The following is a 25,815-nucleotide window of genomic DNA, read 5'->3' as shown; positions in this document are numbered from 1 at the left end:
GCAATTGTGAACCTGCAATTTGGGTGATATTTAGGGTGATATTTAACTTGTTCTTACAGAAGTTATGGACGATTGTAAAAATGGTGTTGCTGAGTTTTGTAACACACATGCTCACTTTTCCAAACCACAATATTTAACCATGCCTGTGTCCAGGTGGTGTTTCAGGGCATTCATCACTTCTCAGCCTCTTCTGTCTGTGAGGGCTCTAGTTTCAACCTTCATTTCAAACCTGGTATAAAATGGACTGGAGATGCACGCATATTTCATATAGGTGCATCACATTTTTAAAGAGTAACAGCAGTTTATGATTTCGGATAATGAAATGTTGTTAATGTGCTTCATCCTTCGTTTAAGGATGTTCCGGAAAGTTTTTTTATAAAGTAGAGATGCACACATTCAAATTTGATTTAGGTTTGTTGCTTTTCACGGAGTTGCAGCCTTTTCATGATTTTATGACTTAAGATGTTCTCATCTGATCATCATGAATCTGTAGCCATTATGTCAGGTTTGATTATAAGATACATTGCATCGGTAGCAGCAGAGTTATACCCCCTTTACATTAAAGAATATTATAATTTCTTGCGTATTTATCGTCCAATCCTGAAACCTGGAGACAGTATTGTTGCAATGTCTATGTCATGTGTTATTATTTATTATCCAAATACCGGGTATTATAAAAATGGTTACAGTGTCAATATGTACGTCCATGTCTAATAGCAGGTTTGATAATCAGATAAATTGAAGCCAGAGAATGCCCCTTTTACATTGAAATATAGTCAGTTTATATCTGTGCAGGTCGTGAGGTTCACTCTCAATAAATTGCCTCAGTTTCATCCAAGTAAACATAACTCTTAAACATAAAAATTTAGTTATCTTGTACAGACCACAGCTAGAATTCTTCCCTTTTTACATTAAAATAGATTGGTTTCAATGAATTTCTCATTTTACAGCATAGTTTGGCCTCTCGAACAGATTGGAATTTAATTGAGTTCTACAATGAAACAGGCAACAAATCAAATTACGTGGAATTCAAATGACAATTACAATGGTTTTTCTTTTGCATACTGATATATTCATGGTAAAAGATATTGACAAAAACAAACATAATATCAATAACTTTTTATTATAATACAATTAACACATTAACAACACACAAAATAAATGCTGCCTTACTCCATTAGTGTTAAGAAGAATAAAGATTTACAGTTTAAAAGAACATAAAATTATATTGTCCTATAATTATTGCTAGAAATCAACAGTACACACACAGCCATGATGGCCGAGAACCGTAGCATTATAAGAAGACTAGACATAATAGAGGTAAATGTCAAAATACTAGCTCATAATGAAATTAAACATAATGAAGATCAATGATGACTATACTAGCTCATAATGAGAAGCATAGATATAATGAAGGTCAATGTTAAATATACTAGCTCATAATGAGAAGCATAAACATAATGAAGATCAATGATGAATATACTAGCTTATATTGAGAAGCATAAACATAATGAAGATCAATGATGAATATACTAGCTTATATTGAGAAGCATAAACATAATGAAGATCAATGATGAATATACTAGCTCATATTGAGAAGCATAAACATAATGAAGATCAATGATGAATATACTAGCTCATAATAAGAAGCATAAACATAATGAAGATCAATGATGAATATACTAGCTCATAATAAGAAGCATAAACATAATGAAGATCAATGATGAATATACTAGCTCATAATAAGAAGCATAAACATAATGAAGATCAATGATGAATATACTAGCTCATAATAAGAAGCATAAACATAATGAAGATCAATGATGAATATCCTACATGTAGCTCATAATAAGAAGCATAAACATAATGAAGATCAATGACGAATATCCTACATGTAGCTCATAATAAGAAGCATAGATATAATAAAGGTCAGTAACAAATATACTAGCTCATAATAAGAAGAGAAATGTAAATTCTAAAGTACTACCTCATAATGTCAAGAGACATAATAGAGGTAAATGTCGAAATACTAGCTCATAATGAAATTAAACATAATAAAGTACAATAACGAATATACTAGCTCATGCTGAGGAGATACATAAAAGATGTTATTGACAAATATACTAACTTACAATTAGAAGCTTAGACAAAATGCAGGTCGGTGTCAAATACACTAGCTCTTAATGAAGGTCAATGTAAAAAATACTAGCTCATAATGATAAGCATAGATATAATGAAGGTCATAGTTGAGTACACTAGCTCATAATGAGAACCCAGAAAATAATACGATAGTGGATTTTTAATAAAACTTTATATGAACACATGGAAAAACAGTATTGCACTAGGATGAATTAATTCACTTTTTACTCCATTGTTGTAAAGAAAAAACTTTGCAAGCTCATGTTTATTGTATCTTGCCTTGCTCACTTTAAATCAATCTTATCTTATTACACATGCCAACTCATATCATTGATATCAGGTGTGTTAACCTTTGCAGAACAACTTTCAGTGGTCTTCAGAGTGCTTCTGTCATTTCCATAGAACTTCATTATAGATAACCACACAAAAAGCCATTGCTTTCCCAATGTGCCAGAATTGGTATAACATCAGTTTTATCTTATAGTATACACATTTGGTTCATGCTGAGTCCCTCTTATTTCACCTTACAATGTGATGAATATACTTTAAGTCATTGAATTAACCTGACATTTAAATACTGTTTTAAGCTTATGTATTAAAAGTTATTTTTACATGAACATTTCTGCTTTCTTTTTGGTGCAGTTAAATATTGTGCTCCTGACAACTTGCTGTATTACTCCACTTAAGATCAAGTGGATATATTTTATTATCAATTCATTAACTTCTACTAGTACTATGTTGAATAATATTTTCATTGTCGTTGTCTATGCGTTAACTCCCATATCGGGAAGATAACAAGTAGGTGGAGCTTAACCATGCAATTACTATCATGTGATAACTTACCATGCTATTCACTTATATGAAGCTAGTTATTGAACGTTGCTCCTGACAACATGGTACAGAACACATACTTAACCCATAACACTCTTGATTGAAATGATACAGCTCACAATTTGCAATTATGTATACTTTCAGTAACTCAGGTAGCAAGATCAGTAACTATTACATAGAGTATAATTTAAATAAATTCATTTTCAAATGACATGTAATGCCTTTTAAAAAACTAAAGCACGCCAATTTTAAGTACAAGTATTTTAAGGGAACTTGTAACACATGCAAAAGAAATAACTACAAAAACAACAGACAACACAGACATTATCACAGTTAAATGAAGAAAAAATATGTTTGAATATGTTTCAAGCTAGGCTGAATTCCAAACTGTTTTAATGGTTGTATTTTTATATAATACACACAAATCCTTCAATGAACATTGCTGTTTACATGGATTTACAGCTTCTTAGTCAAACAATTGACATGATATTGCGAATTGACTTATGCCTTGCTATGTATTTTTTGCTTTGGTTTAACAGGTTTGACTTTCAAAACCAAGGCAGTTTAGGGTTATACTTTACTTTCTAGGTAAACTTAAACTAAAGCCTAACAGACTAAAACAACATGCACAGGTACAGTGCTATCATGATTTCCAGGGCCTTGTACAGGGAGAGCTTATATCCCCTTGTTGTTCACCAGTTCTATGAGAGGGGCTCTATCTGGGATAGTAGGGCGGGGCTGGGTGACTGACTGGTCACATGACAGGGGAGGGGCCCCAGGGCCCTGTGTAGTACACTGGAGAGCTCGTAGCCTTCATCATCCTCCTCATCTGCTGGCAACAGGCTCTCTATGGTTGACTGTAGCAACTGAAACACATTTATGAAGATATCTGGATACATCCTGGTACATACTGCTCAGTGGTATTGGACAACTTTCTCCAATCGATTGTTTATGTAACTAGTTTTCCTGATTACCAGTAGAATTGTTATTATTATTATTGTTTATTGTTATTAAAGTATCAATCACTTTATATCTTTAAGGAAAGGATATTTTATTACAATAGCACACAAGTATATCCAATTGCTCGCCTGTTTGTTATTTCAGTCAATCAGGGGTCATAACTCAATAATAATTAAAGCAAGAGTTATGAAACTTACTAAACATGAATATCTCTAATGATGTTTTTAGTTATGGTTATGGCCAAAGTTTTTATCAACCATGCCACATGATTCTTAGACATTTATCATGAACACAAAGCAAGAACACAAGAAGCAGATTATAATGTTTATCCATTTCCCTCTGTTGGCATGATTTAATAAGTATTTAAACCAAGTGGTAGTCTTTTGCTACATCTGTGTGTATTATAAATGTCACGTTAACAGTGTGTACCAAGTTTCATTTTAATATTTAAGGTTTTTTAATTATGACCAAAGGATTTTGCACCCCATCACTACGAAGACTCATAATCTATGACATTACACAACTACATCTTTGGTAAAAAAGGCATGCTAATGAAGATGATTCACCACGCAAGCATTTATAAAAGAAGTGTATTCTTGACTTACATTAAGCCGTACAGTGGCCTCAGACGGGCTACAGGAGACGATGACCTCCATCTTCATCCTGGTGATACCCTCAGCCATCATTCCCTTACATGCTGTACACTGAATCTCCCTACAGAGGGCAATTATCAATGAAATATGAGTATAGGAGTATGGAATAGGACTTTGAAATAATATTTTATGATAATGAAATTGGAGAATGAAAAGAGTATATGAATATGAGTTTAATATAGGGTTTTGAAAACAGCTTATGAGGAAGTAGTACTCAATATTAGTATAGAATATGAGCATGAAATAGGTGAATAAAACAGGAGAATGCAAGGAGTATAAAATAGGACAATTCAATAGCAGTACCAGATAGGTGAATGAGATAGGAGCATGAAATAGGAACAGCAACTTTTAATATTAAATAGGTGTATCAAATAGGAAATGGTTATAGGAGTATCAAATAGGAGAATGAAATAGGATTATCAATTAGAATTAGAATAATTGAATAGGTGTTCAAATACATGTATGAAATGGCAGTATTAAAATAGGAGAATGCAAATTAGAGTATGCAATAGGAGTACCAAATTGCTGAGTCCCTAGTTGCTACCACAGCGTTCACACCTCCCTCCCCTCTCATTCACCCCCTCTCCCCATCTCCTCACAAAACCTCACCCTGAGTGAGTGTTGAAGTGGTTGCCAACACAGTGTACACATTTCAGTAAACACACACCTCCCTCCCCACTCATCATCCACTCCCTCTCATCCAAAACCAAAACCCAAACTTACCTAGAGAATATGAGATTGTGGCTGCCACAGTAAACACACACCTCCCTCCCCACTCATCCCCAACTCCCTCTCTTCCCAACCCCCAGCCCGAACTTACCCAGAGAGAAAATGAGATTGTGGCTGCCACAGTAAACACACACCTCCAACTCCTCTCATCCCCAACCTCTTCCCAACCCCGCGCCAGAACTTACGCTCAGTGAAATCTCCTACTCTCTATTTCCCCAATTCCCAGCCAAAACTTACCCTAAGTGAAACCCCCTACTCTCTATTTTCCCAATTCCCAAAACCAAACTTACACTTAGTTAAACCCACTACTCCCTCACTTCCCAACTTTCAACCCAAACTTACACTCCCTTCCTTCCAAACTCCCACCCCAACTTACCCTAAGTCAAACCCCCTCCCTTTTTTCCCAACTCCCACCCCAACTTACCCTAAGTCAAACCCCCTCCCTTTTTTCCCAACTCCCACCCCAACTTACCCTAAGTGAAACCCCCTACTCTCTATTTTCCCAATTCCCAAAACAAAACTTACACTTAGTTAAACCCCCTACTCCTCACTTCCCAACTTTCAACCCAAACTTACACTCCCTTTTTTCCCAACTCCCACCCCAACTTACCCTAAGTCAAACCCCCTCCCTTCCTTCCCAACTCCCACCCCAACTTACCCTAAATGAGTGTTGAGCTGGTCACTACCACAGTGCACACACACCTCCCAGCTGTATGCAGACTCTTCATCTACCTCAACTATTGTGCCTGCAAAAATGAAACTCTGTCAGTGGTTATTCAAGTTTATATCAATCAACATGATTTGTTATTATATACAAACATTATCTTTTCCAAAATTTACGTACTAAATTGTCTCACATACAGTACTGATAAATGTAACATTAACAAATTCAGCATATGATTCATAGATGCTATTTAACAACACAGTAGCAAGCTTCTTACATTTAGAATACAAGAGATTATGTACTACTTAATTCTAACTCCACAAAGAAGTCCAATTATAAATTTTGAAATCAGCAACAGTCAGTCACCATGATATGAAAAAATCATAATTAATTTACACACAATCTCTTACCCTGCACAGTACAGAGGTCACCAGCAGACATGCTGGTCTGGAAGGCAGGTAGGCGGACAGAGGACAGGGACTTCAGGGCTCTAGGTGGCTGCTTCAATTCACGCACTGAACTATACTCATCCAGGTACATGCCATCTGTAATATATTTGAGGTATTATAAAGCTACATAATCAACTTTGGATGCCTAGCACAATTAAGAATTTAACACCTCTTTAACAAACTTTCAGTTGATTGTTCTACAATACAGCAGTTCTAACAGGTGATAATTGTCCCCATGAACTATAGCCGCGGGTCTGTGTGAGTATGAATGATTCATGCCCAAAGCAGGGTAAAAGGGGCTCCATCCCCTTTTAATATTATTTCCAAAGTTATTCAAATTCATTTCAAGGTACCCATTTTCGGTGCAAGCATCCAAGCAAAAAAATGCAGACCAGTCAAGACACCTTAATCTGAGGGCTATTCCAGTAAAACATATAACCCACGGGGGGAAAGGCAATTATTTAAATAGTATAAAGGTGGGTGTCTTTTTTCACTGATTTTGACCCACAAGGATAAATTTGCTTCTGTAGGGGGGTGGTATAAATTAAAGGTGCCTTCCCCCGGGGGGGGGTTATATGTTTAAATGGAACAGCCCTGATCAATAGTCTTAAGTTAAAAGCTCTCAATCCTGAGTTCAGGATTACTCCTGAACTTTATAACCGTGTATCTGCTTCCTACTCTCACCCTATCGTAGATAAAGTATAAAACAATAATTGATATTGAAGAAGTACTGCATTAATATTCCCCACATTTTCCCTCTATGGTAGAAATGTAAGCCTACCTTGCTGTGTGAGATCTAGGAGTGATACACATGTGGATCCCGATGCGGCTGTAAGCCAGTTTGGAAAGTAGAGCCCGGGGGAGGCTTTAACCCTGGTGTAACCCTGTGGTGCCTTTATGCTCCCATCCCAGACATACATTGTGTAACCACACTTGGCAGTGTCCTGTACATCCAATGTGGTTAAGGAATAGTAAAAACGGATCACACAGATGACATAATGTATGATTCTTACAATAAATATCTCATTTTTCTACATAATAAAACAGACAATCGATTAAAGTCATGTCATTAATATGCTAACAGTTTTCTGAATTATCATTTCCAAAGCACATATATGTGAAACTAGCTAATATATCAATGTATATCAAACCTACCTGTGTGTGGAGATAGAGAAGCCTGGCCTGTGTGTTACGCCTCTGTCCTGACTGCAGTGCTCCAGGGAGGGAGGCCAAGGGGGTAAAGGTTAGTGGGATGGACTTCAGCAGGGGTTTAGGGCAGGGGGACACCTTCCCTGGGCTCTCTTCACTGTCTGACACAACATAACAGAAGCCCTGACCTTCACCACTCTCCACCTGGAAATTACAGAAGCAGGACATATAATGTAGTCGCTTGGATGTATGTGTGTCAATAAGATTTTCCTTTCAAAAACATTGTATTTAAATGTATGTAAAAACCAGAGTGATTTTGAAACTTATTCGATAAAACTTTGTACAATTAAAGTACCCAATACCCAACCAATACAGCAATTTAATATACAATACAGCAATTTAAAATAGACATTATTTTTTCAATTCTTTTCATGTATTAAGAATATTAAACAAATTTCATGTTTTCATTTGACAATCACTTAAAAATACTTCTGAACTGTTCTTGTTTTTGATTCCAACAATGTCACACTGTTACTTAGTGGTGCTTTAAAAGGGAAAGAAACCGTGCACATGTATTTACTACTCCATGTTATGTTTATTCAGCAGCATGAAATTTAAATATGGGTACCCTTTGGTGATTGATGAACAGGTATCTGGTGCAAAATATGTACCCATCCATGCCCTTATTGCTTCAGTAGAATAAAAGAGTTCTCAAAGAATAAAGCTATAAGTTTAAGCTGATGTTTTACCATGTGTCAGTATCATAATTATGGTACCTGTGAGGAGGCACTGTCCTGGCTGACAGCCTTTCTCTTGCCCGACCACAGGCTGTCCACCATGGAAAACACTGCCTCAGATCTACATAGTAATGTAACATGTCAAAGTCAATATATGAAATATATGCATATAAAATTAGAAAATGACAATCATGAGGTTCCAATCTATCCTGTGCCAACAGCTGTATTATCCCAATCTCTCTGACCCTGACAGTCTGTCCAAAGATTCCCCAAGTTATTGACCATACAAGAGACTTCTACCAATCCCTGTAAAGTCTTTAGACAGTATCATATAGACTATAGTTTACAGGTTACAGCCCCATGACCACCAGGGTCACTTGTTTTGGCCTCTTATAATGGACACCAGTACTTTTTTCTACTCAGGAAATACATTCAAGTGAAAGCTATCAGCATTCATCTCATTCAAGTGATAAGAAATGACATGCCATATAAACCAATCAGCCTAGCCAGCTGCCTTGAAACTCTGCTGTATGACCCTCCGTCCGTCTGTCTCATTAACTCAAGTACTTAAAGCATAATGTTACAGTATCACAAGAGCTATCATACCTGTCCCTGGTGAGTCTGTCTTGAACAATCAGCCCTGAGAACTCTGCTGTATGGCCGCCAATTTCATCGACAACCACACCCTCCCCTGACAAAAGAACTTGACAGACAAGCCCAACCGGGTCCTCCACAAACATACACACCCTGGCAAGACATAACAAACAATATAAACTACTCGGTAAAAGTGTAGTTGGCATAGAAATGTACTGTGCTGGTATACATAAAATATTTTAAGTTCTTTTCTAACATTTTCCTAACCAAACTTAAAGACAACTATTAGTGTTTCTAGTATAAATGCAGGTATATTACAAATTATTCAGTTATTATATCATATGACTAGTGTGATACATAACTTTAGAAAATGACTTAAGATGATTTATGAATACTGGCCCTGTTGTTTTATCAAAAATTTTGGTAACCAAAAATTGTTATCTCAATTTATTTACGATACATGTTTAATTCTAATTATTTGTGCCAATTCACGGTCATTCTTATACAGTAAAACATATACAAGAAAGCACAAGCAGACCATAACAGATAAATACAATAAATGTATTTAAGCATCATCCAATAAAAGTACCTCTTTTTCCCATTTTCTGTTTTTTGGATGACACATCTGTGCACATGAGCTCTGAAAGGCAGCACCGGTGATGAACTATCCTCCTCCTCAAGTGACCTCCCCTGAATACTCTCCAATATGGAGTCACAAACAGTCTTCCCTGAGGAGCAATCCACTGTGGAGTTACTCCCCCTAGTGGACACAGTATGTAGATGACTAGTGGATTTTAGCACATTTGAATTTGTATCTTTACCCTGAGGATTATTGCTACTTGACTTTGATGAAGATGGTTCCTGAAAATGTTTTCATCATTTAAACAAAATGTATCAATATAACTTGCAAATTTATGACGTTTAAACATGATTCAGATTGTACTGAACTATTTGTATGAGAAACTTTTAAAGTAAGAAGATAAACATAAAAATGAGTGAAGATTTTATCATTATAATAGTTCCCTTTAATCAAATACCCATCCCAAGTGTGAAAATACCTGTATAAGGCCAGGAGCTGTTGGAAACTGACTAGCTGGGCACAGAGACATGTTCCTACACAAACCTTAAACATAAAACATGTCAGTGGCTCAAATATATGTGCTAAAGTACACTTTAAACTTCATCTTATACACATAACAGTACTTCATATATTGTAGATTGTTTAACATTGTTAAAACATACTTTTAACTCTTTTTAAAGTGTTTAAAGGCCTAGTTTAAGGAATGTTTGGCATGATAATCCCCTGCTGTGCATCTCCTGCTAATTGCACTGGTGTCACAGTAGGGGCCAATTTCCTGTGTATTCGTTTATTGGCTCAGGGCCATTTAGGGTCCATTTCTATAATAAAACATCCAAAACTGCACAGCAGGATACTCAGATTGGAGATCTGATAAGAGGGATCAAGGCAAGTAGATTAAGATCAATAAACAGAGGTTGTGTACTGTACACAGTTTGTTTTTTGTTTTTGTTTGTTTTGAGGGGGGTCACTTATAGAAGGCTTAAACTAGGCATTAAATACAGATATATATTAAGGAATTATTTCAAAACAGATTAATTGTTGTTTCAGAAAGTAAACAAAGGCATATGGCATAATATAGAGACAAATAACTCGAGTATAATATTAAGTAACCTTGAACACAAGGGCAGTTCCATGTCAGCTTGACAGGGGCAGTGTACTGAGTTGTGGTGGTGGAGGTGTGGGTATCTGACTGGTCTGCAGCCACGGAAAGCAAGGCTGGTGTATCTGTGTTGGCCCCAGGGGGTGGGGCAGGGTCTTCTGGGGTGAGCAACTGGCAGTAGCGGGTACACAGCAACACCTGCTGAGACCTTCCAAGCTCCAACTGCTGCCTGCCATACACATAAAATAAATCCATACACTTCACATATTATTTCCAAAAAGTTTTTTTCCTAAAAACATCCAGGACATGTTAATAAAGCTTTACTTGCAAATTACAGTTTGTTCATTCATCTTTAATGCTTCTACCATTCATTCTTAATAAGGAGTAAATCAATGGTTGACGGTTTGCTGTAAATAATAAGTTCAAGTCATAGTTGTTCAGGCCATTAACACATGTTGATTTGATGTCATGCAACAATCAAAACAAGATACTGTCCATATAGCTCACCATGGAGGGTATATCTTCAACCTGGCACCCACGCTCAGTGAAAGCTGCTGCGCCTGAGGGTCAGGAAACAGTACAAGCTGTGAGGATGGGGTATTTTCTGAACTGGGAACAGGCAGGGCAGGGCGACATCTGGCCAGTTGCAGGGAACACACTGTCTCCAGTCCTAGCACCTCCATTGTCACTGACCGAGAATCTGGGATAAGGTGATGAAGGTATAAATAAGTTTTTAAGATGTCTTAGAATAGCACCCCACCAACGGTACAAGTTGTGATATAATTCGGCCATTCCAAATGCAATCTAGTAAATATTTTAGGAAAAAAATCCTAATAAAAAAAAACAAAACATTTTTTAATCATCCTGACAAGAGGGACTTGTGTTTAATTATGTGTTAAGAACATACATATTACCAGCACATTTACATTGGGATAAGTTTTAGAAAGGACAGAACATAAGTTACAAATGTGCAGACCTTGTGAAGGTGAAGGTTTCCCGCGCTGGTGGCTCCACATACGCACGGCCGATCTCTCACGCTGCTGAATACGAGCCAGTTGACCGGCCAGCCCAGACCTGAAGGAACCAATCATGTTAGGATCTTTGGAGACAAATAATGTACTGCATGAAGAAGCGTTTGAATTCTTGATCATTCTCAGAACAGAATATACAGATGTAGATTGCTTAAATTAGGATAAAATAACATTTCCACAATAGCAAGAAAATAAAAATTTGTTTATCATAAGCTCCTGCACATTTTGATCCAATAACCCATATCAAATACATACAAACATTATTATAATCTTAATTTTCTATCCTTTTAATTACTTGTTCTGTTTCTTTTTCTTCTTTGCTGAGTCATCAGGAGCTTCAGTCTGTGATTGGTCAGCAGTTTTTGTGGGTGTGGTCAGCTGAATGGACTGCAGCCAATCACTGGCAGTCCTTCGACTACTGGTGCCCGGCTTCTCTGGAGATCCAACACTTGATATGGAGGGCTGGCTCTCAGCTTCTTCCTCTGGCTGGAAGGTTATATGCACACAAGACATTTCTCAGAAAATGAAACAACTAATGGGTTACAAATACAAGAATTCAATTAATGTTTTGAAATTTGCAGTGCTAGTGTAACCAATACTTAGTTAACAAGTCATGCAACATCTATTTAACACAGTTATATCATAATTATCAACAAAATCATATTCATGACTGATAAGTGCTGAAGGACTTTATTATCACGTCATTTATATTTAAAATTGCCAAAACAAATTGGATGTAAGATTAAAGTTTTTCTGAATTAATTAAGGGTAAGATCAGAACCCGAAATATGCATAGATCTGTAAAATACAAAACCAATTTAAAATGGCATGAGCAATTCAGACAGTGTTTGCAATAATTTTGCATTGAGCATATGTTGAACAAAAACTTATATAAAATTAAGAAAAACACAAAGTTCTCACCAGATCCACTACCAGTCTATTGTCATCATCTGAATCAAAGCCCGCTATCTCTGCTTCCCTACTAGCAACTGAGTCACAACACATGGTCTCTTTAGACAGTGTGTCTGCTTTAAATGAGTCCTTTCCAACTGATGTTTTCTGTAATCATAAAACATATACCAGTACTTGAAAGTCTCTTACACAGGTTCCGCAATTCTGTTTGAATTTGAATGTTGGAACATGATCTTATTTGGGAACATTATAATCTTAAAATTAATCATCATTCCCAAATGATCATTTCTAATAATCAACATTACAAGGATGTAAACTGACATGTATTTTAGAGACAATGATTTCCTGAAAATACCTCCAATAGTCATTATATGTTTCCAAAACCAAACATTATGAAATGGTACATGCCATAACTCCTGGCAGGAAAATGATGTAGTGCCGAAATTTTACTTTGATACCGGGACAAACTGACACTTACTCAAGACCAAATACATGTATGCATACAACTTAAAAATAGCAGGATAGTGGTTTGCTCACTTTTGCAGAGTTTGACAATGCCTTTGTTTGCCTGTGTGGCCGGGAGGCTGATGTGGATGCATGACGGGGCCTCTTGTTCACAGGGGCCTCAGTCGCTCGGAGCCTCTTGCTGACAGACGCAGGAGCAGCTGGAGGAGCCTCAGTGGCTTTTCCTTCCTCTTCACTTGAGCTCCACTGTATGCTCCCACCTGTGAACATAGCATGTATGATCTCTTCTTTTAAGAAAACAAACTGGAAGGATATAAAGTTGACTACCTGGAATACTTATTGGTCAACATTATATTTCATTCAATGAGAAGGCAGTATTTCTCAAGTTTTCCAATATATTTATTTAATCAGGTCAAGTGGCAGTAATAAACAAGATGCAGACCACTAAACAACTTTGTTGCATGAAACCATTTCTTTTTGTAAGTACATACTAACAATCTTTAACCATTACATACATTTTATTTGTAAATTATTGATTCATTCTAAATTAATGTTTTACCCTGCATCACATTTGAAATATATTTCACACGACTTTCAAGTAACAACTGAAATAAGATTAAACAAAACTAAACTTACCACTTTGCTCCCCTAAGCCAAGTTTTTCAAATATATTTCCATGCATGGATGAAGCTGGTTCTCGTGATTTTCTCTTTTTCCCTGTTTTTCTGGCTGGTTCCCGGTCTTCAATCATGTCTGAGAAACCCTCACCACAATTGGCCCAGTCCTGCTTACCCCGATCACCAAATGATGAAAACAAGGACATCATGAACCTACAAAAAACATTCTCATCAGTTATGATAAGTTTGGAAGTTAGTACATTTTTGTTATATCAAAACATAAATAGTTCAATGAAACAGTAACATAAGTTCACTTTGATTGTGGAGACAGGTAAAGGCTAATGTGAATCTGTTTCCGTACTGAACTTGTCCTTTTAGAGGCCAAAAGGACATATTGTCCTTGTTGCACCACTGCCCTTGCTCCTAATTTTTATGAAATCAGAAGCTTTTCAAATTGTTTTAATTGTTATAAAAAAACATCATCAAATGTTACACAGATTGGTACAATGTAGGTGCAACACTTTTTGTATGTATGTATGTATTTCTTTAGACCTTGGGGTCATGGATACCCCGTGAAAGTGCAAGCACTTATTTCCAATGGGGTCCTTTTTGTGATGGGATACAAGGAAGTCCTGGTGCGATACCCTCTTTTTCGAAGAGACCCTTTGGTTCCTTTACATCCTCAGTGTAAAGCACCCATGCACAGGGTACAACTTTCCAGGGTTGAACCAGTACTGAGTACACCACTTTTCCAAGCACAACCCTTTAAATGCCAAGAGATCTACTTGTACCAACTTTAAACGTCTTTCAGTAAGACGCGGTCAGGGATCAAACCAGAGACCTTTTGCTCCGTAGGCGGACGCCTTAACCACTAGGCCATGGAGACGGTGTTGCTAATATCAATGTGTATACTTTCTGTTCCATTATAACAATACATTGATTTACCAATTATATTGCACATCTGCGCATAAATGTAGTTGAGTTAACGTTTGTTTACTCTCCTTTAACTGCTTGACTTTAAATAGTGACCCTGAAGTCTGGCAAAGAAACAATAATGAATAAATTCATGAAGTTCATCACAATTTTGAGAGCAGAGTCATTGTTTGAATTTATCACAAACAAAAGCTTATAACATGGCAAGTATTTCATAAAATGCAAAGTATGCAACATGTAGCGTACCATTGATTCGCAGTTGTTGTTGAACAAAACTTTGGATGGTTAAAATGTCCAAAAAAATGCAAAAATCTTTAATTGAAGAGTATTTTATAGGTGCACTCAACAGTCTTTGACTGGTTCCTGATCCACTTGAAATACTGCAGACGAGCCGGGTATAAACATTGTTTTGAAAACATGGCGCTGACACTGACAGAAGATTTGATCAGAAATCGAGTCGGTTTGGAACATGATAACCTAGGTAGAACATTTTACAATGCACGTACAAGTGTAAAAAGTGTAAAAGCTTTATATGCATGCATTTTAAAGGTTTATACTCTGTAAATCATTTTTTAGTATGCACCTAAAATTGGGGGACCGAATGTCAGATTGTGGTTGCTACTTTTTATGATTCCACTGGTTATATTGTAGCGGGCCACATGCGGTTTTGTGAGAGGTCTCAAATACATGTATTCTGCAAAACGGATTTACATGTATTTGATTTTTTTGTCACAAATATGCATGACAATTTATAGCTGTATACAAGAAAATGTAATGAATTTTCATGTTTGGACATGTTTTTGTTTGACTATTTTATTGCAGATTTATATTTATTATCAATAACTCTTTATTTTCCTTTTTTTATAAACAAAAAAATGTTTTATGGTGTCACTATGTTCCAATGAAATGTACTTCATAATAAAATAAATATATTAATATATAAATAATAAAAATATATAAAATTTAGGTATCTATCTACTTGTATCTATCTTCCATTTAATGTCAAACCCCTACTGGGGACGTAGACATTTGCATGTCAAGTTGCAAGAATTTTAGTAAAGGTTGTGAAAGAAACAAGAGGCACAGATAAGGTTAAAAATAAAAGAAGTTTGATAACTCCCTATGGCGAGTCATGTTTATTATCAATAGTTTGCCATCAAGCATTAAAAATTGCTAAACAAGTAATCAGAGTTATAAATTAATATATTATACAAAATTTAAAATTTGAGCTCCCATTGCAAAGAAATAAATTTTGACAAGTATGATAGCATCTGAACAATTTAAAAACATGCTTATTTTACCATTATAAAATGAAGGCATTCTGGGAACCAAATTCAATCATACACTTATAAATGACGATGCTATTTTCATGGATGAAAGTAATACATTAGGTCCCCATACCATTACAAAATTTAATCTTTTTTTAACTTTATAATTTGAACTATTAGGTCTTAGAGTTTCATGTCTCCTTTTTCCTACATACACATCACATAAAGTTCCAGGGTTCTCAATAAGTTTCGGTTGAACCGTCTCAAATAGTAAAGTAACCGACCAGCTTCTACTTATTCTACTGAAAATTTATTTAGTTTTCCAAATTTGAACTGGCCCTATTGCCATTTGAACCGTCCATTTTGGCCGGCAGCCGGTTCTTATTGAGAACACTGATGAACTGTATAATATTATAAAGTAATCTTATATTTTTTTTTGTACATATATATATATTAAGAGATGTTTTATATAAAAAATTATTTAAAATATTTTTATTTAATACTTCTTTCTTTTCCAAATGAGGATAATTTTAGGGAGAAATAATTTCATTAATTAATTTTTAGATTTATCGCCGAAATTTCTATTGAATTATGTAAAATTATAGCACAATTTTAAAAAACATGTTTTTGTGTCATCATGAAACATTAGCACAGTGCCATACCGTCTGAGCTAAAATCCTAAATGGGTGACTTATTCTTACCCACAATTGATAACAATATATTGTAATGGATTTAATTATGGTTGTATAATATGAATGTTATTCAATTATATTGATTGAGAAGCTGTAAAGGGCAACTATTATTGTAATGCATGTAATCAAATGTATATAAAAACGTTTCGTCTTTCAGAGGATGTGAAATCTCTGGCATTACCGGGGACGTACCATGAGAAAGTGGTCAGTCTGGGGACATCACTGCGCAAGTTCAGTCGTCTCAAGCACATTGACCTCTCCCGTAACAACGTCTCTGCCCTACAGGGACTCGAACATCTCAAACTGCTGGAAAAACTGAACCTGTATCCTTATATGAACACCCCGTCTTTTTTAACTCTCTTATCTTGATAATATTATGAAAAAAGTACATCATAACATGTGTATGGCTGTAAAAGAATGAAACTGTTCTCTTAAGGTTGTATTTATAACTATAGATTACTTAGAATTCTTAACATGATTTTATCACTTAGTATTGTTATGTAAGGTATGTTCTTCTATGTTAATGCTTGGCTTTGCACCATTTTTAATCAATTTTCATCTTTGATATTTTGTCTGTTAGATATTTCACACTTGTTAAGCCTTAACCCTCTAAGTTATTACAACAACATTGAGAGTCTGGATGAGCTTAAGAGGTTGAAGCACAACCCAAACTTGAAGGAGCTTGACCTTAGGTTAAATCCGGTGACCCGTACGGAGACCGACTATAGGCTATACCTAATACACATGCTGCCTAATCTCCAGAAACTAGGTAGGTGTGTATAGCTCAGATATGTCCAGTTATATAATAAATCAATCATTTTGAGATTGAAATTTAATATAAACTAGTTGATAACATTCATTTAAAAAATGTAGATTATTATGTCCATTATTGATGACAATATTTTAAACATTTGTCACTGTCTAATCATACTTGCACTTTGTTAAAGATGACCGGAGTGTTCGTGACCGGGAGAGACAGGGTGCCCTGATCCACTTCAGTAGCAGCCAGGCGACAGAGATGACTGTTCACCCCCGAAGGGAGGAGCCCCCCTCTAGACCACCAAACCCTCGCGCTGAACATGTGAAAAACTTGGGCAACGGCAGAGGTTGGTTGACTTGAAAGAGTTATTGGTGTAACTTTGCATTTCATAAAAACTTCTCATAGTACAATATGATTGATAAAATGTTGCTTCTTTTCCACTCATTAAATATTACTTATGGCATTTTCTTTATGATTAGAAATTATCAAACCCTTACTCTGCAACACTCATTGATTGAAATATGCTTTAAGCCTGAATTTTAAACCTTACAAAACTGTTTTAGGCTTTTGTGAATTTTCAAGGATATTACGAACACAAGGCTATTATAGGCATCGGGACAAAATTCAATGTTATGAAATCTAAATATTATTTTGGCATACTTGATAAAATTTAAATGGTGTACCAATACATGAGCATGCTTAGACTTAGGTTAAACAATTCAGAAAGATTTGTTACACTTTTCAATAAAACCATATGTTTGCAAGTCTTTCTCAATTTTTAAATAGGCTCAAGTCTGAAATCCTTTTACAATTATATAAAGGAATAGAGGCTATGAATCCTCGTGTTCATTCAGAATTAGGGTTTGTATGTAAATGGTCTCTGATACCACCTATTCTAGTGTTGGATGATGATGATGTAGAGATACTGGACCTGATAGCCCGTACGGGCGGAGACCTGAGCCGCCCACGACCCCTGACAGGCTCCGACACTAACCAACCCGATATGGAGGACTACTCTCTACATGGTAGGCACTAAACAAGCTGTTGAAAGTTATTTGCTTGCAAATTTGGTAATTGATAAAGAACTTGCCATAAGTTTGTTTGGCGTCATTAAGAGGGTTGATTTAGCTTGTTGTTTTCATTAATTTTAGTCTGCTTGATTGGTTAGTTGTCCTACTGCTTCATAAATAAGACTACAGTAAGCCTCTAGAATAACTTAATCCATAATGATTAATTTACAGAATTATTTTAGCAATAATTTTTTCTTCAGAACCAATGTTTTATCACATTTAGTTGAGAAATGCTTTCATTATTATACAGTAAAAACTCTGTTATCTCGAAGTTATGGTTATGCTGAACGCCTTTCGATTTTTTCGGTTTAGCTTTACACCTTTTATATTTCAGTTATATTGAATGTTCGTTATATCGAAGTATTTCCCTAGATTCCAATGACATCAACATAGCGAGTTTTGACTGTATTTAACATGTATTACATTTATTCTAAGAATTAAACCTTCTGACACAGGATTGAAGAAGCTTGCTCGGCAGCCAGAGGATGGGCCAGAGAGAAAGGTAACTGCTGCTGATTATGCCGTGAATTTCCGCCTTTGTTCTATATTGATTGTCTCCCAAAAGTTTTCATATGAGGACCTGTAAAGATAAAGGATGCATAAAATTTGCTAAAGCATATCGCGTTATATCCTAATATTTCATCAGTGCATCGCGATACATGATGGGATATACGTGTATCATTTGAAGAATAGAAATAATTGATGAATGGTAAGTTATTAAGTTTTCTGGTTCAAGTCATAATATTTCATGTTCGTTTTTTGGAACCCTGTGCATAAGATAATAACGTATATTAGTTATGTATTTATTTGTCATTTATGACTTTAGTGTAACAAGTTTGTCTCCAATTATGCTTTAATGAGAGCATGATTATTGAAAAGTTTACTGTAATCACACTCTTGTTTTTGTTTATGATAACAGACATGTCAGTGAATATAGCTATCAATAACAATGAAAATGCATTTAAACCAGTAACACATTAAGCCATAAAACACAAGAAAATATCAATGTGATAGCCCCTTTGTATTGATGTTTTACTTCTGTTCTTTATATCGGTTTATTGATAATACATGTATCAAACACCCCTAGTAAAGATGCAAGATGGAAAAAGCTCCCCTTTTGATAATATTACCTGATGTATTAGAATGAATCTTAACCAATGTTTTGATGGTCTAAAAGGTGTAATTATATTCTATCATGTATGTATATGCTTACAGAAAGTCAAGCATTGTGAAGTATTTATAGATCAAAATGCCTGCATTGGTTCAAGGACTACCCATTACTTTTTTTAATAAATGAAAACTACCGTTACAGTCAGCTCCGAAGCCAGGACCATCTCCATCGGTCAATGACGAAGTGGATGAGGTTCTAGCAGCATACAAGAGGAAGTACCCGAACATTCCGGATGTGAAGGTTACTGATGAAGATGAGAGGCCCCGACAGTCCCGACGACAGGACCCAAACCTTGAGTTTGCTGATGAAGCAGATGCTTACAACAAGTTTAAGAGCCATGGCTACTTCACACCTAACCCAACTGGTACGGTACGGGCAAAAACATGCATGATATAAGTGAAAGTGTGATGTAATATGGTTATTCCAATATGACATTGAAATACCTGGTACCAAATTTATTAAGTTGCTTTTCTACCATACTTTCCTCTCGGTTTAGCCAGTTTAATCTTAGTCTGTATAAATAGTACCTGCACTTCCTGTCTACATATATTGTATTACAAATGCTGTACATTGTTCAACTGCATTGAATGTAGACCTGCATCATTTACCAGTCTTGTTCTGCCGGCAGGTGAGGGTGAGGACTCTGTGTCTAACCTAGCCGAGGCAGAGCGGGAGGGGGTGTACCCTGCCCCACCAACCCGGGTCCAACTGGAGCGTACTGTGGGGCCTGCGTACCCCGAGGAGGACCTGGACACAAACCCTGCCCCCAACAGGAGGTCATACAGTGTACCACCAGAGAGGCTGAATGTAAGTTGATTGATTCTCACATTCGGTTTGGACAACAGATTTAGGTTAAGTGCTTGGCACTGGTTGGATATTATGAAACTCAAAATATTGTTTCCAGAAAGAACAGCCAAAACATCTGCATCACAAGTGTTATTATATAAAAACAAGTTTATGCAGTTGATAGGCCCTTAAATTCCTTTAAAAAAAAATGAAATTTGTAGTTTTCAAATTTTATCTTTTGAAACATGTCATTTAAGTTATTTTCTCTAAGGTAAATTTTTCATTTAGGAACTGGAAAATGAAGGTAAAAATGTTCATTTGGTACCTTGCGATTGTTTTTCAGTATGGAGATGACAGTGAGGGACCTGTGGTTGAGCGAACACGAGACCTGTCCAGTGAGAGACCCAAGGCCCGGACTGCTGAGGATGCAGCCCCAACCCGGGGACGCCAGCCCGGCCGTGTGGAGAACCCAGAATCACGTCTCTTCCTCTTCCAAATACTAGACCTTGTTGACCGATACTGGAATGGATCTAAGTCTCTCCATAAAAACAACAAGTTTAAAAGTAAGTGGCTTCTGAAGCAGAAAAAAAGGTACAAGGCATTAACATGGTATATCTGATTCAATGTAAAGTTTAAGATTATGTGTGCTTAATGTTTTGATGTTTTATTGTAAATTAATCTCTGTATAAATGCATAACTGTTAATATTCTGTCCTTCCAGCCCTGGCATATGGAGCAATAGATGACTACCTGAAGACCCTGGTGGACGACTCAAAGCGTGTCGAGATCCAGCAGCTGCGGGCTGAGCTGGGTCAGATACGGAAGGAGAATGGGCGACTACGGCGGAACGAGGACCTCACAAAATCAAGTCTAGAGGACACCGCTGCCACCGAAGCTCACCTGAAGGCTTCTCTACAGAAGGCCTTTACTGATGTGGTAGGTGCACATACCAGTGGTGTTTTAAGACTGAAGTGCAACTTATCTTACAATTTATAACATATGATTCCTTAATTCGCCATTAAGTTCATTATTTTAGGACAGTATTTTTTTAAGGATTTCCTAAGGGATGTTAGTCAGCCTTATGGTGGGTTAGGGTTTTTTGTTAAACAAAAATTCTTTCTTCATTCTTCAAAGGTGGAATTCTCAAAATTCAGATGGAATCATTGATTGTTTTGGACTGCCTGATTTTGCATGTTGTAAGCCCACATAACTCTTGATTTAAAATTCTATTGTACATAAATCACCCAAATCATATAACTCTCTGAAATATTTGCCTTCGGTGCTATGAAAATAAAGTGTTATCCGATTTTCATACACTTGTTCCCCAAAAAAGCAAAATTTCACCAGTGAGCCAAAAGTGAGAGGAATTAACGTAAGTTTTATAAGCATTCCCTTGCCTGGATTAGGCTTGTCACAGCAACTAATAGGTGTCAGAGTGTTCTAGCTATGATTTTTGAAGAGATGTGTCTGTCGGAACCAACAAATCAAATAGGCCAGGAGGAAATGTTGAATAAGAACATCTGGAATGTTTTAATGTTTTATGGAAGATAAATACACTATTAAGACATACACTTGTACAAACACATGAAGTAGATGTTCCTTAATCCTTACTTTATTGCTCAGCTCTGTGCCTGGTTGTCATTACAGGAGATGTTGAAGGACAAGCTGCAGACATGTGCCATGGATAACAAGAGGCTCCAGCAGAAACTGCAGCAGCACGAGTCCTTCAGTAACTCACAGTCTGTCTCCCAGCCTCACCTTGATAATTTACAGGTAAAAATACCAGTCACATGCTGCTTAACAAATATCGTTACATGATTGTTGTAGAAAAAATATCTGGTTGGAAAACGACCTACATTCCAGAAAAGATAGAAGCCCAGAAAGTATGGTAGCCAAATCCCACCAAAGCATACCAGCACATTCTGAGTACATTTTGACATAAGGCATTTTGGAAGAATGCTTTAAATTGTGGATTCTATATTTCGTTCCATAGGAGTCATACTTTACTAACAAACATTCTGCGTATTTCAGGCACAGAATGAGCAGTTGAAGCGCGAGATTGAGAGGCAGGCCATTCAGCTGAAGCAACTGAAGCAGCTTCAAGAGCTCTCCCACATGCTTCAGGAGTCCCACAAGTAAGGCCAGCAAATAAGGCGTGCAGTGTAAAAATGATGGGGATGCTATTGGAAATATTTTTAATAATTATGAGAAAGTTCGGGGCTCTCCCCCATGCTGCATGATTCACATAAGTAGAACTCAGTGGCAACCTGTTGGCTCGATTTCCTTGTTGACTTGAGCATTCTCGCTTGGCTCGATATTCGCAAGGCTGCAAGTATTTTGGCCGGTTCCTGGGATATCAGGCCAACGGGTTTCGATTGTAGATTGTAAGACTAAGTGCAAACTAGAGTTTTCAGTTATATCTGGGGTGTTTTGGAGGTTACAAACTCTCTGCCCTCTTCCCAATTAAGGCATTCACATCCAGGGTGTTTGTAGTATTGGCTTGCAGGAATAAATGCATCTAGTGGATATGGATTCAATACATTATTTTGTCAACAAACTTGTACAGCAATATTCATTATCTGGTTTAAGGTATCGGATACACAAATATATGTATTTATGTCATTTGAATAAGTTTTATGTGCAGAGTAAGAATAGGGAAAAAATTACACAGAATATAATGTTTTAAAAATTATACCAAGAATAATATTACAAACACTCTTTTCTGGCCTTGAATAATGTCAAATAGATCCTGTCATGGCTGACTTAAAGTGAATTGAAAGAACAAAATTACAAACTGCAATTACAGGTACTTTATCAAAAATGTTTGGGTTTTTTTCGGTCATTTATATTACATGTTAGTAATAAGCAAACAATACCTTTTCAAATGTTACCAAAACTTTATGGGACCACCATTAATAAAATTTTAACATGATGGTTAATGGAATTAAATGGTATTAAATGGAATGATCAGACAAATAGTTAGTGGGTTAATCACCTTAAGCTTCTTATATATGAACCTGATATTGAAGATCCCTGGTGCAGACCAATGACCACCTGTTGAAGGACTTAGATGAGACCCGGGAGCGACACCAACACGAGGTCACCCAGCTCAACTGGAGCTATAACCAGCTGAAGAAGACCGTAGGAGGAGCCAGTCTTCATGAGGGGTCCAGCCAGCCCCCACGTGGTGGCGTGGCAAACAAGGGGGAGGGGAACGCCTCCGTTGTCATGTATGACAGTGATATTTAGTGGGGTCGGTCAGGTGTTGGTTGTAATGTGTGGGGAAGGGAGGACATGAGGAAATATGGTGGTATTAAGCTTTAAGTTTTGTCTCAAATACAAGTTTTAAACTTTTGTGTACTCAGAAAAGTAATATCTTGAAAATTGCCTAATAATTGCATTTATTACATATCATGACTTAAGTATATAATTGTCTGATTTTGTGAAGTTAAGTGTCTGACCCAAAGGGCTGTTGTTTGATGGTTTTGGGAACAAAGAAAAATGCGTTTGTGATACAATTTTTGAAAACTTCAGATATGATTTCTATTGTGTTTGTGGCTGTTTTTTTACTGGTGCTGGTCAAAAGATGGGTATAACTAACAACCATGATATTAATGTCAGTAATCATTAAAACCATGTTTTAAACTGTTTGTTTACTAATCAAAGCTGTGTCTGTGATTTAGTTCATTGTATTCACATAATATGCAGAGATTCATTATTTCTCTGTCAAGATGACTTCTATATTATTTAGTCAAAACAAATGTGCTTATTTAAGAAGGTATTGGATGGCCTGGCATCCTTTCTCAGTGTCTTTATTTTGTGATCTGAAGACTTGTACGTACCCAAGTTATAAACATAACATTCTTAGGCCATCCTTAAAATGTAATTGTTTGTTTTCAATGGTAGGTTCTTATAACCTCGGGGGTAAGCAAAAGTATATTGTTCTCTTGTTTGTAAACATCAAGTCATCACTCTGTAATATAATTCCCAAACTACTGACCCACTGAAAAGGTCAAGGTCTAGCCACTGCAAACCAAACACTTTTAAGGCTGGCCTGAGGATTTGTGATTTTCTTGTCTCAGAATAATAAAGTTACGATTGTAAACAATTGTGTGGGTATTATTTGTGAATGGAGGCTTACTGTAGTAGTTTTCTTCAGTAATAAAATGTATCTAATTATTGTCAACAAATTAAATGTTGAATATTTATTTGATGCCATATTTATCAGTATTCACCCTTTTGTGGATTCCTTCACCTAGGTAACAATTCCCTAAATATACGTTTGAAAAACTCCACAATATACTGTTTGAAATCGATAGTTCACCATATACTCGTATATAAATATACATGTAATCATGCATGCCTGTAGCATTAATGCATTTATGTATACAGATTGAAGTGCAATTTCATTTACTAATACATTCATATTGTATGAAAATCTAAATTCATATTTTCACAGAATACACATACATGTTCTTTTATCCTATAACTAGTTTGCATCATGTTATTTTTCATGTTATGTATGATTCACTTTATCACTGACATATAAACCATGGATTGGAAATGCCTGATATTATGCGGTGAAACAATATGAAGAAATCATTTCCCCACACTACTTCGGGCACGGTCAGCAAGTATCGGGGGAAACTCCGCCAGTCCTTCAATTAGAGACAATTGGTGATCACTGTCAGTTCTTTTGATAATTGGCATGGACAAGTAAACTATTTCTATGTCAGTGTAATAAGCAATTATAAAGTTTGTATTTTTAATGTTATGGACTTATTTAAATGGATATAAATTAGGAATTAAGTAATGTTTGAATAGGTCAGATAATTGATCACAGAACTTACATTATTCTATGTAAAGTCCTGGCTGATAAAGATGAAACTGTCTGAAGAATTAATTAACCCACAATCCTTAGCCGGCACTCTTCAAGTATTCCAAATAATCTAAACACAGAAGAAAGTTTCTAATCCATGGTTCATATGTGTTTTTAGCACTGTTTTTACTAGTAAATGTTCGTTATAATGAACAACAGAATTTATTTCTGTACAAATTCTACAGGCAGATAGGGAAAAAAAATGTTTTTTTGTCCATTAGGAAATAATTCTACATTACTATGATGTATATTTGTTGGCAGCTACATAAATAATTTAATTCTTGTACACATATTTTTGTACCATGATAAGGATTTTTTACTTAGTAAAAAAACAAATGAAGCCCCCATGTAGCTGCAATATGAATATAAAAACAAGGTTTTTGCATACAAGAATTAAATTTCAGTTGATGCTCATAGTTTGTCATGTGAGCTAACAGAAACATTTTATAATTCAAGACATGATGTATTTTTGTTGTTGTTTATTTATATAAATATTTATATGTATATATTATGTGTATTAATCAGTATTCCGTCCAATATGTTTGAAAATAAAACTTATAATTCATTCTATTGTTTATCTTCCATTCCAGTTTGTTAAGTAAAAACTGCTACTTTTGATAATCAACAGGATCACCGGTTGAATCTTGA

At 36.0% G+C, this 25,815-nt stretch overlaps 2 protein-coding genes across 2 annotated transcripts; one reads left to right on the top strand and one right to left on the bottom strand.

Moving 5' to 3' along the window:
* Positions 1–1,104: 1,104 nt before the first annotated feature.
* On the bottom strand, positions 1,105–16,745 carry LOC128243868 (DNA repair-scaffolding protein-like). Its single transcript, XM_052961848.1, has 18 exons — positions 16,695–16,745; positions 13,629–13,822; positions 13,065–13,252; positions 12,537–12,674; positions 11,911–12,101; positions 11,561–11,658; positions 11,092–11,284; positions 10,596–10,813; positions 9,964–10,028; positions 9,495–9,766; positions 8,918–9,058; positions 8,351–8,432; positions 7,581–7,778; positions 7,207–7,369; positions 6,387–6,521; positions 5,971–6,058; positions 4,536–4,644; positions 1,105–3,836 (listed from the first exon to the last, which is right to left on the bottom strand). The coding sequence occupies exons 2-18, from the start codon at positions 13,816–13,818 to the stop codon at positions 3,672–3,674; spliced, it is 2,634 nt and encodes an 877-aa protein (XP_052817808.1). The 5' UTR covers positions 13,819–13,822; positions 16,695–16,745; the 3' UTR covers positions 1,105–3,671.
* On the top strand, positions 14,898–25,716 carry LOC128243869 (centrosomal protein of 72 kDa-like). Its single transcript, XM_052961849.1, has 13 exons — positions 14,898–15,023; positions 16,660–16,825; positions 17,117–17,271; positions 17,450–17,608; positions 18,162–18,287; positions 18,788–18,834; positions 19,645–19,867; positions 20,132–20,310; positions 20,633–20,852; positions 21,010–21,224; positions 21,936–22,061; positions 22,320–22,423; positions 23,318–25,716. The coding sequence occupies exons 1-13, from the start codon at positions 14,960–14,962 to the stop codon at positions 23,535–23,537; spliced, it is 2,004 nt and encodes a 667-aa protein (XP_052817809.1). The 5' UTR covers positions 14,898–14,959; the 3' UTR covers positions 23,538–25,716.
* The last annotated feature ends 99 nt before the right edge of the window (positions 25,717–25,815 follow it).

Source organism: Mya arenaria, chromosome 8, assembly GCF_026914265.1.
Source record: "Mya arenaria isolate MELC-2E11 chromosome 8, ASM2691426v1".
NCBI lineage: Eukaryota > Metazoa > Mollusca > Bivalvia > Myida > Myidae > Mya > Mya arenaria.
Note: the sequence above shows the minus strand (reverse complement) of the source record. Positions and strands in the feature narration are given on the sequence as shown.

Coding starts and splice junctions, on each gene's coding strand:
- LOC128243868 (XM_052961848.1), bottom strand. CDS start 13,818: ATGATGTCCTTGTTTTCATCATTTGGTGATCGGGGTAAGCAGGACTGG. Junction 12,102..12,536: donor ATAGACTGGTAGTGGATCTG/GTGAGAACTTTG, acceptor ATAACCTTCCAG/CCAGAGGAAGAAGCTGAGAG. Junction 8,433..8,917: donor GACAGACTCACCAGGGACAG/GTATGATAGCTC, acceptor ATTACTATGTAG/ATCTGAGGCAGTGTTTTCCA.
- LOC128243869 (XM_052961849.1), top strand. CDS start 14,960: ATGGCGCTGACACTGACAGAAGATTTGATCAGAAATCGAGTCGGTTTG. Junction 17,609..18,161: donor AAACTTGGGCAACGGCAGAG/GTTGGTTGACTT, acceptor CACCTATTCTAG/TGTTGGATGATGATGATGTA. Junction 18,288..18,787: donor GGAGGACTACTCTCTACATG/GTAGGCACTAAA, acceptor CTTCTGACACAG/GATTGAAGAAGCTTGCTCGG.